The 14,296-nt window shown below is 47.6% G+C and overlaps 1 protein-coding gene across 10 annotated transcripts in view; it reads left to right on the top strand.

Annotated features, from left to right (window-relative positions):
* LOC121556336 (F-actin-monooxygenase MICAL2-like) overlaps positions 1 to 14,296 on the top strand; it is a 53,956-nt gene that overhangs the window by 15,430 nt on the left and 24,230 nt on the right. For all 10 annotated transcript variants that reach the window (XR_006658337.1, XR_006658338.1, XM_045213837.1 and 7 more), the window contains exons 2-3: positions 2,066 to 2,434; positions 13,887 to 14,094. Coding sequence is in view for 8 of the 10 variants with exons in the window: in XM_045213837.1 (XP_045069772.1) it covers positions 2,174 to 2,434; positions 13,887 to 14,094 (469 nt within the window). In the remaining 2 variants the exon portion in view is untranslated. The remainder of the gene's footprint in view (positions 1 to 2,065; positions 2,435 to 13,886; positions 14,095 to 14,296) is intronic.

Here is a 14,296-nt window from a genome sequence, read left to right as displayed (position 1 = left end):
GTTTGTCTATGGAGATTGCATGGCTGTGTGCTTGATTTTATACACCTGTCAGCAATGGGTGTGGCTGAAATAGCTGAATCCACTAATTTGAAGGGGTGTCAACGTGCTTTTGTATATATTGTGTACCTCTTCCAGGCCCTGTGGTGTTAGAAGGGGTGGAGGTGGAGAGTGGGGGACGACACTGCAGCAGGTCCTGCTGGGCTGGGCTCACCTCTCCCTTGGCCAAGCCCAGCACTCTCCATGGATGATTTGAATATCAAAGGACTGCTGTTCCCAAACCTCACAGAAGCCGTAGTTCCCACAAAATGTTCCCACATTTTTTGGAGAAAGTTTCCATATTTTGCTTTGATGTTGTGCTCTGGTGTGGATTCTCTGGCATGATTTTCAAATGTTTGATTAGTGGTTTTTGAAGGAGGGGATTGGGTTATTTTTCTTGTGTCAGTTCAATTTGTCAATATATGGTGCGTGAGGGTAATGCTAAAAGTAAGCATATGTAAGCCTCAATCATAATTAATGAATAGTTTTCGGTCTCTCTCATTTAAGGTGTGGCCTGAGTACCACACTGGCCACTCAATGGTACAGAGAGGTTATCCTCAAACTAATGTTCTGTTTCACTTTTATCCTTCAGACCTGTCAAGACATCAGTATTATCATAGGTAATTCAATGGCTTTGAAATCCTAGAGGGGAGTGAAAAACTCCCAATGTGGTCTCAGAGCATTTCGTATTATTCTGTACGTAAATCCGAGACATTACATTTAGTATGATATGTTACGTTTCGTATGGTATGTAGTCATTTGTGGATTATTGTATATGTTATGAATGATATGTTAAGAATTTACAAAATGTACAATATGTTTACATTTTCAAAACAAAGAATATGTTCCAAATTCCCATGTGTTGTGGTTAATGTTAGCTAGGTGGCTAATGATAAGATTAGCTAGGCTAAGGGTTAGGGTTAGGGTTTAGGGTTTAAGGTAGGAGTTAGGTTAGGGTTAGGGTTAGCTAACAGGCTAAATAATTGCAAAGTAGCTAAAAAGTAGTAAGTAGTTGCAAAGTTGCTAATTAGCTCAAATGCTGTTGTCTGTGATGAGATTTCAACACGCAACCTTTGGGTACCTAGACGTTTGCGTTATTCCACCCTTCTTTTGATTTTGCCTTAAGTAGCCTTCCATCCTATGTAACCATACCAAACATAATATATCATACTAATTTGAGTGTCCCGGATTTACATTTACAATGTTACATAGACCTACGAGACCAGTCTACAACTCTAGGTAGTATATCCAGGGGTAGGAGGTGTCCCCCTTCTGCGGATGAAAAAATTCACCTCTGTCCAGTTTTCAGCTGGAGAGCGAAAGCCGCAAGACAAGCACTTTTTTTTCTCCCTGCTTAGCAGTATGTCCATGTCCACTAGTGCCAAGTCACTGATGTGCAAACTGTCTGACCTGACTGAGCTGTCTGGTATTTTTGTCCCTAGATTTGGTCATTAGAATGAAATGCACTGTACTTTGTAGATGGCAGCCATGATTCATTATTGTGTTGATATTCTCTGTGTTACTGTATGACCTCCTGTACAGTATGTTATTTAGTTAATATAAATTAGAATACTGTAGGTTTTGAAACACGTTTCTATTTTGAGATTTTGAACTTTGGCAGTACACTTTTGGAAATGTATACTATTTTACAGTCCATTGTTAACCAGAAATGAAGACAATCATTATCCCAGGATCTATCTATAAACAGTCAGTTAGTATTGCATGCTGTATTATTTTGTCTGCAGATAAAATTGTTTTCTTTGAGAGCTCAAACACATCTATTCTTACACTGGAAATGTTACAATGCATTATCTAATGCCAAATGTTACAATCTGTAAGTCACTGATTTGAAGTAAAATAAATGCAATGGAACCAGTTCTGTAGAAAATCAGTGATTGTTGCAAGCTGGTTAATTGACTGTTTAAACAATTTTTTCCAGAGTTACATAAAGCCATCTGTTAAGGATTCCACGCTTCTAAAGGCTGTGCGATGACATCAGACTCAATATGTTTTCTCTGTACCTCCTCAGATTGGGCATGACCATGGGGGCCAGGCCAGGCTGTGGGTGTAGCCACTGAGACAGAGGGAGAAAGGCAAGCCAGCACCAGCCAAGCACCCTGCACTCCTGCTGGGGAAGATGGGGGAGACAGAGGAGGAGAAGGACCAGGCAGGGAAGCTGTTTGAGAACTTCATCCAGGCCTCCACGTGTAAGGGCACCCTGCAGTCCTTCAACATCCTGTGCAGGCTGCTGGATCTAGACCCTCAGGACCATGAGACATTCTACAGTAGTCTGAAGACCAGGCTCACCTCCTGGAGGGCCAAGGCCCTCTGGACCAAGCTGGACAAGAGAACCTGCCACAAGGAGTACAAGAAGGGCCAGGCCTGTGTGGGCACCAAGGTAAGCTAACAGCCACTCACCATGACATTCAATGAACACTTGCTTTGTATGATACAGAGGTGTTGTATATACCTCTGGTATTATTTGCGCACTGTAGACAGAGCTCTGTTGCATGGAAAACTTTGGAGACAAAAGAGACAAAGAACTCCAAGACCATCAGCGTGAAAATTGTCTTGACAGTGAACAGTGCACACCCTACAGTAGTTTGAAATAAGATCCTGATATATTCATGTGAAAGTAATATTTATGAATGTTATGCATTTTACTTATCTTTGTGTAGCTGTGAGTTGTATGACTGGTCTGACCCATTGGACTTATGATTAGTCAGGATTCAAGTCACCATAGTGACAGGTGTGACTGATTTTAGACAATAGGCAGTTTGATCTTTCCTTAGGAGAGAAGTGCTTTGCCATAGGCAGGTAGTGACTAAGGCAACGTCATGGTCATCACTTTAAACTGCACCTGTCAGGACACATTAAATCAGCTACTGTCCTTTACTGCAGCTGGCGCATATAAACAGCTGAGAAAATGTGTTCTTCTGATCAGACAGAACTTGACGTTCATCTCAGTTTTCACACACGTACGTACACACGTGTGCACTCACGCACCCACGCACACACACCACACACATACATATGCCCACAAACAAACACACACAGACACTTAAGGCGTCAGCATGCTTCAGTTCGGCTGGTACCTAGCCGAACTCAGCTAGGCGAACCAAACAAGTGTGCTCGCATACTCCCTTAAAAGACCTAAGCTTGAAAAACTAGAAAAAAGCGGCAATAGTATTGTTTGTAAATTTAGAGACCCCATAGCCAGTATATACTTCCTCAAAATAATCTAAGATAACTCAACAAATCTGTCATTCATTTTGACATTTTTACCGAGGAGATCTTAGTTGCGCAATTTTACATCTAACTAAGATGTTTGATTGCAGATGCAGTATTTCTCAAAAAGTGCCAGAACAGCCGAAAACCCCCTCACTTAAGTCCAAAACGAACAAAAAACACCATAATATATGCACAAACTCTTCCGAACTGTTTCGGCTGGGAAGCATGCGAACGCCTTTACTGTAACTCACCCCTCCCTCACCTCAGCACTATTCTCATTCCTCCTCATCCACAGCTCTACAGAGTCTTGCCACTTTCAGCTTGGCAGAATGGTGCATTACAAAGCTACACAGCACCCTCAATCAGTCACCAGAATGCTTTCATAACACACATCCACAGACAGCATCACTCAGTGAGTGTGATTATTTTCCTTGGTTCTACTGAGGGGGTGGTGTTCTTTATTGGGCCCTCCTAAAGGTTTGGAACCCAGCCCAGATTGTTATTAAAGTGTGTTTTAAGTTCTTCAAAATAAGCCAGGTTTTAAAAGTTCTCTCTGACACCAGCTATAAACCCGGTTGGAACACCATATACCCTCTTGATCTGAGAGACTGCCATGATTAGGTGCTGTCCCAGTTCTATTGAACCTTTCATTAAAGTGTCTGATTGTCTTTAGTCCCGTGCCAAAGAGTTTCAGCTAGGTTTCCTCAGTCTGACAAGCCACAGGACAGCGTAAAATGGCCTTATTTATCAAAGTAATAGAACAGATGCACAGTACAGTCTCTGGGTTCTGGGTAATTAACCATACTGTTGGTACAGTAGGAGAGACTCACATAAGGATGTGAATTACACTGGCTGTGTGGATGGAAGTGTATTTTGTGAAGGAGGAATGACTTTGTAAAAAACGGAGGCTAGAATTCAACTTGCCCTCACTTACGTTTCAAGTCTGTTTACAGAATCTGAGATTTAAGGCCTAAAAATAATTGACATACATCTCCAACAGACAGTGGTACTGTATATGGGTCTCCTGTTGTGATTAATTGCAGCCCACCTGCCACAACTTGATAAAGTACTTTACTTTTCTAAATGACTTAAGCGATGAGTTAGGGTTTTGGTGGTGGTTCACAGGGAATAATAATGTGATAGCATTCCTCACCCAGCCTCCAATGCCTGCTGGAGGTACAATCTGTATAGGATATGAAGTCATCCCCAGTTTATTACTGCATACAGCTGGCTATAATGCTAATGACACACACTTACTGTTGGTTTCTTCTATATACGTTTTTAATGAGGAACACAATGAAGGCCCATATTTCTTTTTTCACAGCCTCAATTTAAATACGAAGCAGATACACTGAACAGAATGGTCAGAGAACATATGTTACTGGGCTTAGTCTATTTCACTGATTATGCTGTTAAATGTAAGTGCTTTAGGCCTATTGTAGTGGCTTCTTGAGCCCGAGATCTGAGAAGCTTATATTTTATTAGTATCAGAGTTACTTTGTGCTCGTCTCATCTGAGAGGTCTGGAGAAGTGAGCTGGAGTGGGAAGTGGCCCAGTGAGAGAGACTGTTAGTTTTCCAGGGCGGTGCCGCTGTCCAGTGCCAGATTCTATGGAAACTATTTGGACCGGCTATGCCCTGAAAGTGAGATCCTGACCTGCACTTCAGCGCCAGTATGCCGCAACAGAATACAGACTGTTTTCTATTAAGGGACTTATTTGTGTGTTCTCTGCATTTTTACATCACAATTACAAAGTAAGCTCTATAATTATCAGGCAATCAAACTCCACATTATGACACATACTATTATTGCAATAATAGCCTAATTAAATCATATTGCAAATAGCTTGATAATTAATAGTCTCAGTTGTGCAGACACAATTCTCCTTGAGCTAGGTAATATGTTTGGAATGGTTTTGCTTTCATGAAATGCCTTTAATCATAAGTGCTACATTTCATTCCTTTTTCTTATGTGAACTGTTATGCCTGTATAATGTTGGCACATACCTCATGTATGAATCACATGGAAACGTTTTCATTGTATTATTGTTTATTACACTGTTATTCAGTTCCTCAGTGTCTTGCCCTTTTGACTAAATTACAGCAAAGACATGAACTCTTTACTTCACAACCCACTGAATGTGGGTTAGCATTAAAGACAGAACAACTGTGTTTTAAGGATTCTTTCCTACTGTATTTCCCCCCTCATTGCAGAGGAGCTCTCCTTTATAACAGGTTGTCTATGTCATGCTCGTAAATCTCACCCTTGATGGCCCATCATTGAATAGTGTGTTATCAACATTTCCATGCTTGTGATCCTCTCTTGACAATTGTGACATCTTGACAGACATATTTTCCCTTAATTATACGGTTTGATACTGTGGAAAATTGTGCTTCCACTGAGCAAATAATTCACTGTATGGAACCTTCTATACAGTAGGATTTGAAAGTTCAGAGACACACTGTGCCCTCCTTGCCTGTTTCTCAGGCCTATTTCATGCCCAGACAGGAGTGTTGCTCCTTTTCTCCTGTTCTAGTTCCCATGAAGTCCCAGATGGCTGTCTGCGAGGGTTGCCAGTTCATGTTGTGGCTCTCCCGGTGGTCTCTCTCAGTTGATTGAGTACCTTAAGTCTGACGTTTTGTCCCAAAACAGCATGAGCCACCACCGTGCACTGAGCCAAGCTAGTGAGGCATCACATCATGTCTGCAGGTGCACAGGCTCCGCTCGCTCACTCACACACACAGTCAGTTTGTTTTACTCCGGTGAAGCCAGAATAAGCATGTGTGTTAAGGAGCTCCACTCAGCCCAGTGTTGCGGGGTGTTCCCGTCAATCTAACCTGGCTGGCCTGTTGAAGTGGCTGGGCAGCATGAACACACTGAAGACCACCAGTCAGCTGATGTCTTAGACCTTAGAGGACATACTGTACTCCTTAAAGAGATATAGCTGTAGAGTGTAACGAGTCATTTGTATTCATTCAAAATAAGTGCAGGTATGGAGGATAATGTTTGGTCCAGCAGTATCCTATTGTCTTGAGCTCCATAGATTGATCAGGATTCTAGGAGACAATAATTGCCAACTGCCTGACATTGTGCCCACTTTCCATTTTGATAAGCATGTTTGAGTTGGCCTCCAGTCTACATTCTGCATGATGTGAGTATGATAAACTGTAACCGTGTATTAGGTTGGGTGGGGGACTCAGGTGCAGAGACGGACACACGGACAAAGAGGGTGGATTAGGATGTAATTTATTCAGCGTGTCTTGGCAGAGAGAAGCAGTTCAGGGTGGAGTAGCTTCAGGCCGGGGTAGGAGCTGAGTGGGGTGGAGAGCCAGTAGTCCAGAGAGCTGGATGACGAGGATATCAGACAACAGAGGAGCAGGTTGCGGCGTGGGAATGGCAGGCAGGCAGGCAGCAGGAACAGACGGGATCTGGTCGAAGGAGAGACAGGTTACAAATGTGGCAGAAACAACTATAATACTGAGAGAGTACAACTAAACTGAGATTTGCTGTACGGAGCCAAGTTACCACAGGTAGTGTAGGAACGAACTGGCGCTGGAGAGGTGTCCAGCCCGGGTAGATAACTGCTGGTTGATTGATGACAATGAGCCGCAGCTGGAAGTAACGGAGCATGAGAGAGAATGGCCACGCCCCCTGACCTAGATCCTCTGACTGGGCTGCACAGCAGGGGGAGACAGACACAGACCACACACACACACAGGGGAAAAAAGGAACAGGGAAACAAGCGGGAACCGGACCAACAGTGCCGAACCGTAACAGTACCCCCCCCTCAACGGGCGCCACCCGGCGACCCACCCGGTTTGTCAGGGTGGTCCCTATGGAAGTCAGCCACCAGCTGCGGATCCAGTATAAATCGTCGGGGAATCCAGGACCTCTCCTCGGGACCGTATCCCTCCCAGTCCACCAGGTACTGAAGCCCTCTACCACGCCTCCGGACGTCCAGCAGTCTCCGCACCGTGTAGGCTGGATGGTCGTCACAATACGCGGTGGCGGAGGGGGATCCACAGGCGGACACAAAGGGCTGGAGGAGACCAGCTTCAGCTGGGACACGTGAAATGTAGGATGGACTCTCATGGCCTGGGGAAGCTTCAACCGAACAGCCGAAGGGTTGATGATGGAGTCGATCTCGAAAGGACCCAAATACCGGGGCGACAGCTTACGGGAGTCAGTGCGCAGGGGGATGTTGCTGGAGGAGAGCCAGACTCGCTGACCAGGCTGGAACTGGGGAGCGACTACCCTGTGCCTGTCCGCCACCCTCTTGTTACGCTCTGCTGTCCGTAGAAGGGCCTCACGGGTGTCCACCCACACCTTGCGGCAGCGACGAAGGTTATCCTGAACTGACGGGACGGCTAACTCCCTTTCTTGAGACGGGAACAATGGCGGTTGATACCCCAAAGCCGCCTCAAAAGGTGAGAGGCCGGTGGCAGATGAGGTGAGGGAATTGTGGGCATATTCGACCCACGGGAGATGTTTGGCCCAGGTGGACGGGTTCTGGGATGTCACACAGCGTAGAGCAGCCTCCAGGTCCTGATTGGTCCTCTCAGTCTGGCCATTGGATTGGGGATGGAAACCTGATGAGAGACTGACAGAGGCACCCAGAGCCGAACAAAACTCCTTCCATACCCGAGAAATGAACTGTGGACCTCTATCGGACACTATGTCCACAGGGATTCCATGGGGACGGAATACATGTAGGACAAAGAGGTCGGCTGTCTCACTGGCAGACGGTAATTTTGGTAATGCAACAAAATGGGCAGATTTAGAGAATCTGTCCACGATGGTGAGTATGGTGTCATTACCCTCAGACATAGGAAGTCCAGTGACGAAGTCCAAAGCCACGTGAGACCAAGGACGACTCGGGACTGGGAGAGGCCGCAGCAGGCCCGAAGGAGCCCTGTGGGAAGCCTTATTTTGGGCACAGATGGAACAGGCCGCCACGTACTCCCGGACGTCAGCCTCGGCGGATGGCCACCAAAAGTGCCTCTTAAGTAGCGACAGTGTACGGTTCATACCAGGGTGGCAGGAGAATCGTGAGGTGTGGATCCAGTTGAGCACTTGCGGCCGCACGGCTGCGGGAACATAGAGAAGGTCGGGGGGGCCATCGGCCGGTCCAGGTTCCAACTCTTGTGCCGATCGGACGAGGGACTCGATTTCCCAGTGAACAGCCGCCACCAAACAGGAAGCGGGCAGAACAGGTTCAGGATTGCTGAAGTCTTCATTGTCTGTAAACTGGCGAGAGAGAGCATCAGGCTTGACATTACGTGTGCCAGGACGATATGTTAAAATAAACTTGAACCTGCTGAAGAACAGAGCCCATCTGGCCTGGCGGGAGTTCAGCCTCTTGGCTGACTGGATGTAAGCCAGGTTCTTGTGGTCTGTCCAGACTATGAAGGGTTGCTCTGCTCCGTCTAGCCAGTGCCTCCACTCCTCCAACGCCAACTTGACAGCAAGCAACTCCCGGTTACCCACGTCGTAGTTCTTCTCAGCAGGGGTCAATCTCCTGGAGAAAAAGGCCACAGGATGGAGCTTCTGGTCCGTGGGGGAACGTTGTGACAGGACTGCCCCCCACCCCGAATCAGAGGCGTCCACTTCCACAATAAACTGCAAACTAGTGTCTGGATGAATAAGAACAGGTGAGGTGGTGAACAGTTCCTTCAATGTACTCACAGCTGACTCGGCCTCAGGCGTCCACAGGAATGGCACCTTAGGGGAGGTGAGCTTGGTCAGGGGGGCAACCACTCGGCTGAAACCCCTGATGAAGCGGCGGTAGAAGTTGGCGAAGCCCAGGAAGCGTTGTAGCTGCTTCCGAGACGTGGGTGTGGGCCACTCCACAACCGCTCTGATCTTGTCAGGGTCTGGTGACACTTGTCCCCGCTCGATAATAAAGCCCAAAAAGGGGACGGACTGCCGGTGGAACTCACATTTTTCTGCTTTCACATACAGTTTATTTTCCATGAGGCGTTGGAGAACCAGACGGACGTGGAGACGTGTTCATCCTGTGACTTAGAGAATATTAGAATGTCATCCAAATAGACAAACACAAAACGGTGTAGAAAATCCCTCAACACATCGTTAACCATGGCCTGAAACACTGCTGGGGCGTTAGTGAGACCGAATGGCATGACTAGGTATTCAAAGTGTCCGAGAGGGGTATTGAACCCAGTCTTCCATTCGTCTCCGGCCTGATCCTAACGAGGTGGTAAGCGTTACGTAGGTCGAGTTTGGTAAACACGGTGGCACCATGAAGGGGTTCAAATGCTGAGTTGATGAGAGGCAGGGGGTACGTATTTCTGACTGTGATGTTATTAAGTCCTCTGTAGTCAATGCAGGGGCGTAATGTTTTGTCCTTCTTCTCAACAAAAAAGAACCCAGCACCAACAGCGGAAGATGAGGGACGAATGATGCCAGAGGTTAGGGAGTCGCCTATGTAGGTTTCCATAGCTTCTCTCTCAGGACGGGACAGATTGAAAAGCCGACTGGACGGCAAAGGGGCTCCAGGCAGTAACTCAATAGCGCAATCGTATGGCCTATGAGGTGGTAGTGAGAGTGCTTTGGATTTACTGAATACCTCGGCCAGGTCCAGGTACTCCTCAGGGACTGAAGAGAGGTCTGGGGTTTTGACAGGGGAAGCAGGGGAGCCTACCGAGGGCGGAATAGCCGACCCAAGGCAAACAGAATGGCAGTGAGTGCTCCAACTGTGTATTTTGTGGTTTTGCCAGTCAATATGGGGGTTGTGAATGCTAAGCCAAGGGAAACCGAGGATAAGGGGGGAGGCCGAGGAGGAGACTACTTTAAACTGGATGGTTTCTTTGTGATTGCCGGACAGCATGAGAGAAACGGGGACAGTTTGATGGGTGATGTTGGCAAACTGATGGCCGTCAATAGCGGTTACTGTTATAGGCTTAGGCAGGGGCTTAACAGGGATCTCAGCCTGAGTGACCAGGTTAACGTCAAGGAAACTATCCTCAGCACCAGAGTCGATGAGAGCAGCTAGTGGGAGAGATAGATTCCTGAACTGGACTGTAGCTGGGATAACTAGACGGGGTGCTGTGGGCATTGAGTCAGGTGTAGCACTCGCAAGTATGCCCACTTTTACCTGCGAGCTTGGTCTTTTGGGCGAACCGGACAGTTAACCAGGAAATGAGTGCGGTCCCCACAGTACATGCACTCACCAGCCCGCATGCGCCGTTCCTTTTCGGCAGGGGACAGACGAGCACGGCCCAGCTGCATGGGCTCGTCTAGTTCCGTGGAGGGATCCGCTGCGGTGTGGACCCGACCGCCCCTCTCCTGTCTCCTCTCCCGTAGCCTGTTGTCTATTCGTGTAGCAAGGGAAACGAGAACATGAAGGTTAGCAGGCTCATCACGAACAGCTAGTTCATTCTTAATCGTGTCACTTAGACCGTTAACAAACGCTCCCTGAAGAGCTTCGTCATTCCACTTGGAATCGGCTGCCAAGGTCCAAAAATCAATGGCGTATTCAGCCACGCTACCCGTGCCCTGTCGTAGCTTCAATAGTCTCTTTGTGGCGGTCCCGGCATGGTCCGGGTGATCAAACACAACTTTCAATTGAGAGGAAAAATCGTCAAACGACAGGCTGGCAATCTGCTGAGTAGAACAAGCCGCTTCGGCCCAAATCAAAGCTTTGCCCCTCATTAACCCCAGTGCGTAATATACCTTTGAGGATTCCGTGGAGAAAGACAGGGGCTTCTGTTGGAACACCAAGCGGCACTGAAGCAGGAAACCACGGCATTTGTTCAGGTCCCCGGTGAAAGGTTCGGGTGAGGTTGTAGGGGGTTCCCGAAGGGCAGGAGCGGAAGCCGAGCCTGGAGCCACTGTAGGAGGAACAGGCGGAGGAGAAGCAGAGGGAGGAAGGGTAGTGAGTGTTACCAGGTTAGCTACCTGAGAGGTGAGATGAGATACTTGATCCAACAACTGCTGGTTGTTATCCACAAGAGTCCGGATGAGTTGGTCGTGTTGTCCCAATAACATTCCCTGTGAATGGAGGGCGCGTTGTACGCCATCACCCGTTGTTTCATGTGGCATCTCTGCTGAGTCCATGTTTGGCCAGTTCGTTCTATTAGGTTGGGTGGGGGACTCAGGTGCAGAGACGGACACACGGACAAAGAGGGTGGATTAGGATGTAATTTATTCAGCGTGTCTTGGCAGAGAGAAGCAGTTCAGGGTGGAGTAGCTTCAGGCCGGGGTAGGAGCTGAGTGGGGTGGAGAGCCAGTAGTCCAGAGAGCTGGATGACGAGGATATCAGACAACAGAGGAGCAGGTTGCGGCGTGGGAATGGCAGGCAGGCAGGCAGCAGGAACAGACGGGATCTGGTCGAAGGAGAGACAGGTTACAAATGTGGCAGAAACAACTATAATACTGAGAGAGTACAACTAAACTGAGATTTGCTGTACGGAGCCAAGTTACCACAGGTAGTGTAGGAACGAACTGGCGCTGGAGAGGTGTCCAGCCCGGGTAGATAACTGCTGGTTGATTGATGACAATGAGCCGCAGCTGGAAGTAACGGAGCATGAGAGAGAATGGCCACGCCCCCTGACCTAGATCCTCTGACTGGGCTGCACAGCAGGGGGAGACAGACACAGACCACACACACACACAGGGGAAAAAGGAACAGGGAAACAAGCGGGAACCGGACCAACAGTGCCGAACCGTAACACCGTGACCAATAAACTTTGATTTGATTTTGATTTGATTGACAGCTAATAGGGCTCCAGGTGCAGTAAGTAATGAACGGGAGAGAAGTGAAAGGTGAGGGGGGGCGGGGTCTTCCTCTCCTGGTGAGCGTGAGGGGGTGAGGTCACAGGTTGGGGACAGACAGGAAGTAGCTGTGGTCTGACTCAGCAGAACTGCAGTGGGCCCTCAGGAAGCCCTCCCATCTGCGATAACACAGCACCGCATAGAAACAGGCAAAACAAACCGCTCATCTCTCATAGCACCATAGAGACAGACTAAAACAAAAGTGCTGCTTTGATAGTGATTATCTAGTTTATATCAGGTTTGATAATACCCAACATTGTGGGATTGTGTGGTTAGGCACATCTGAATAAACTTAGCTAATGCTGTTCTGTGTTTGTGAATAAGGCATTGTTCCATATGTTTTTTTTCTTTTCCCTCTGTGGCGGTGGATGCTTAACACACCTGGCACATCTCGGTAACTGTCTGTTTCTCCTGACATGGTTAAAGAGCCCATCCGCTTTAATCACTCCTCGTGATGAAAAGAACTGGGCCAGGCCTGTCCAGACACAGCCACGCGCAGCCACCTGGGTTTGGCTAGTATACCTGATAAGCATTGAATACCTCATACTCTTACCCCTAGGCTACTAATGTTATGCTCTCCTTCACCTCCTGATGACACCCTGCAGCAGAATCCCACACGGAGAATGAGAAAACAGAATGACTAAATCCCAATCTTATTTTTATCGCTGGGAGCAGCGGTACCATTTATGGTGTGATGTGGGCAGCTGGCACGTTTAGCTCTGTAAACAGCACCCTGGGAGAGAGGGAGAGACAGAGAGGGGGGGGGGGAAAGTGAAGGAGAGAGAGTGGGAGAGGAAGCGAGAGAGAGAGAGAGAGAGAGAGAGAGAAAAAGAGAGAGAGTATACCCCATTCAGCACAGAGCTACAGTATACAAACATGATAAGGCCCCCGAGGCTGGGGCTGAAACACGACCGTGTCACAATACTGATTGGAGTGACACATCCTGGGAGTTCCTGTGGCCCTTCAGGCAGACACACAGGGTGGCAGGAAGTGAGTCCCGCTGTTCAAATATACTGCTGGCCCTCCCTGCACACAGGGTGGATTTAGAGGTCAGGTAGGTGGGTTGGCTGGGCTGGGGAGGAAATTAGAGATCTGAAATGAAAAGGTCACAGTGGGCCAGCTGGGGTCTGAGATGGCTGAGCCTGGTTGAGAGAGCACGTCAGGCTCTGATTGGTTATAAGGTTAAGGAAACAGGAAGCCGCCCAACTTCTTGGGCACAGCAGGGGCTGCTGTCTGACTCAGGAGTGGTTGGATGGTGAGATGGTTCCTCAGAAGAACAAACACTCCAAAACAATCCCTTCTCATCCTCTCCAGAAGGCTGGATGAAGTCATGTTCTCACCACACATTCTCAGACGGATCCTGTAACCCAAAAGAACTGACTTCATGCAGATTTGAGTGAGGCAGATGCATGAATCATGTCTTTGATATGACTAGGCTGTAATAATGATCTACGGTTGAGGTAATGACACATACTCTCCCAGCGCTGGGTCAGAGTAACGAACAACATACTGTCACCATAAACATCCACCTCAGGCACTCTGTCTGTTTACTTGGCAATATACAGCCAAACTCATCAACTCATATTTCATCTGCTGTATTGAGTATGTCTACAGGTTTAAACAAGGATTATATTTTCAGTAAGTATTATTTATGATGGTGATAAGGTACGTATGCAGTATATGATCTCTTCGGCAGGCATATGGTTTGGATGTACACATGTATTGTATTTTGTGTAACAGAAATGGGACTATGAAATACGATTTTCAGTCCTATTTATTTGCACTCACAATGATAATGGTGTCCCTCTGTCATTCTTGTCCCTGCAGTGCCTGATCATCGGGGGAGGCCCATGTGGCTTGCGGACGGCCATCGAGCTGGCTCTGCTGGGGGCCAAGGTGGTGGTGATTGAGAAGAGGGACACCTTCTCCAGGAACAACGTGCTGCACCTGTGGCCCTACACCATCCACGACCTCAAGGGCCTCGGGGCCAAGAAGTTCTACGGCAAATTCTGTGCTGGAGCCATAGACCACATCAGTAAGTATCTTTACATGTAGGGTAAACATCTCAGCAGGAAACCTTTCCGCCCAAACAGCCATAACAGTTGTTAGTCATAACAGCCATTTCCCATAGCCCTACATGTACTTACTTTTGCAATGGAATATTTTCCTTATCGATATTGTTGGATTCATGTTAGCTTATGATTATGCTATTGTATCCTATTCCCCTCTAAAGCAGT

The sequence above is a fragment of the Coregonus clupeaformis genome, unplaced genomic scaffold (genome assembly GCF_020615455.1).
Source record: "Coregonus clupeaformis isolate EN_2021a unplaced genomic scaffold, ASM2061545v1 scaf0159, whole genome shotgun sequence".
Classification (NCBI taxonomy): domain Eukaryota; kingdom Metazoa; phylum Chordata; class Actinopteri; order Salmoniformes; family Salmonidae; genus Coregonus; species Coregonus clupeaformis.
This window is presented reverse-complemented; position numbering and strand designations above follow the sequence as displayed.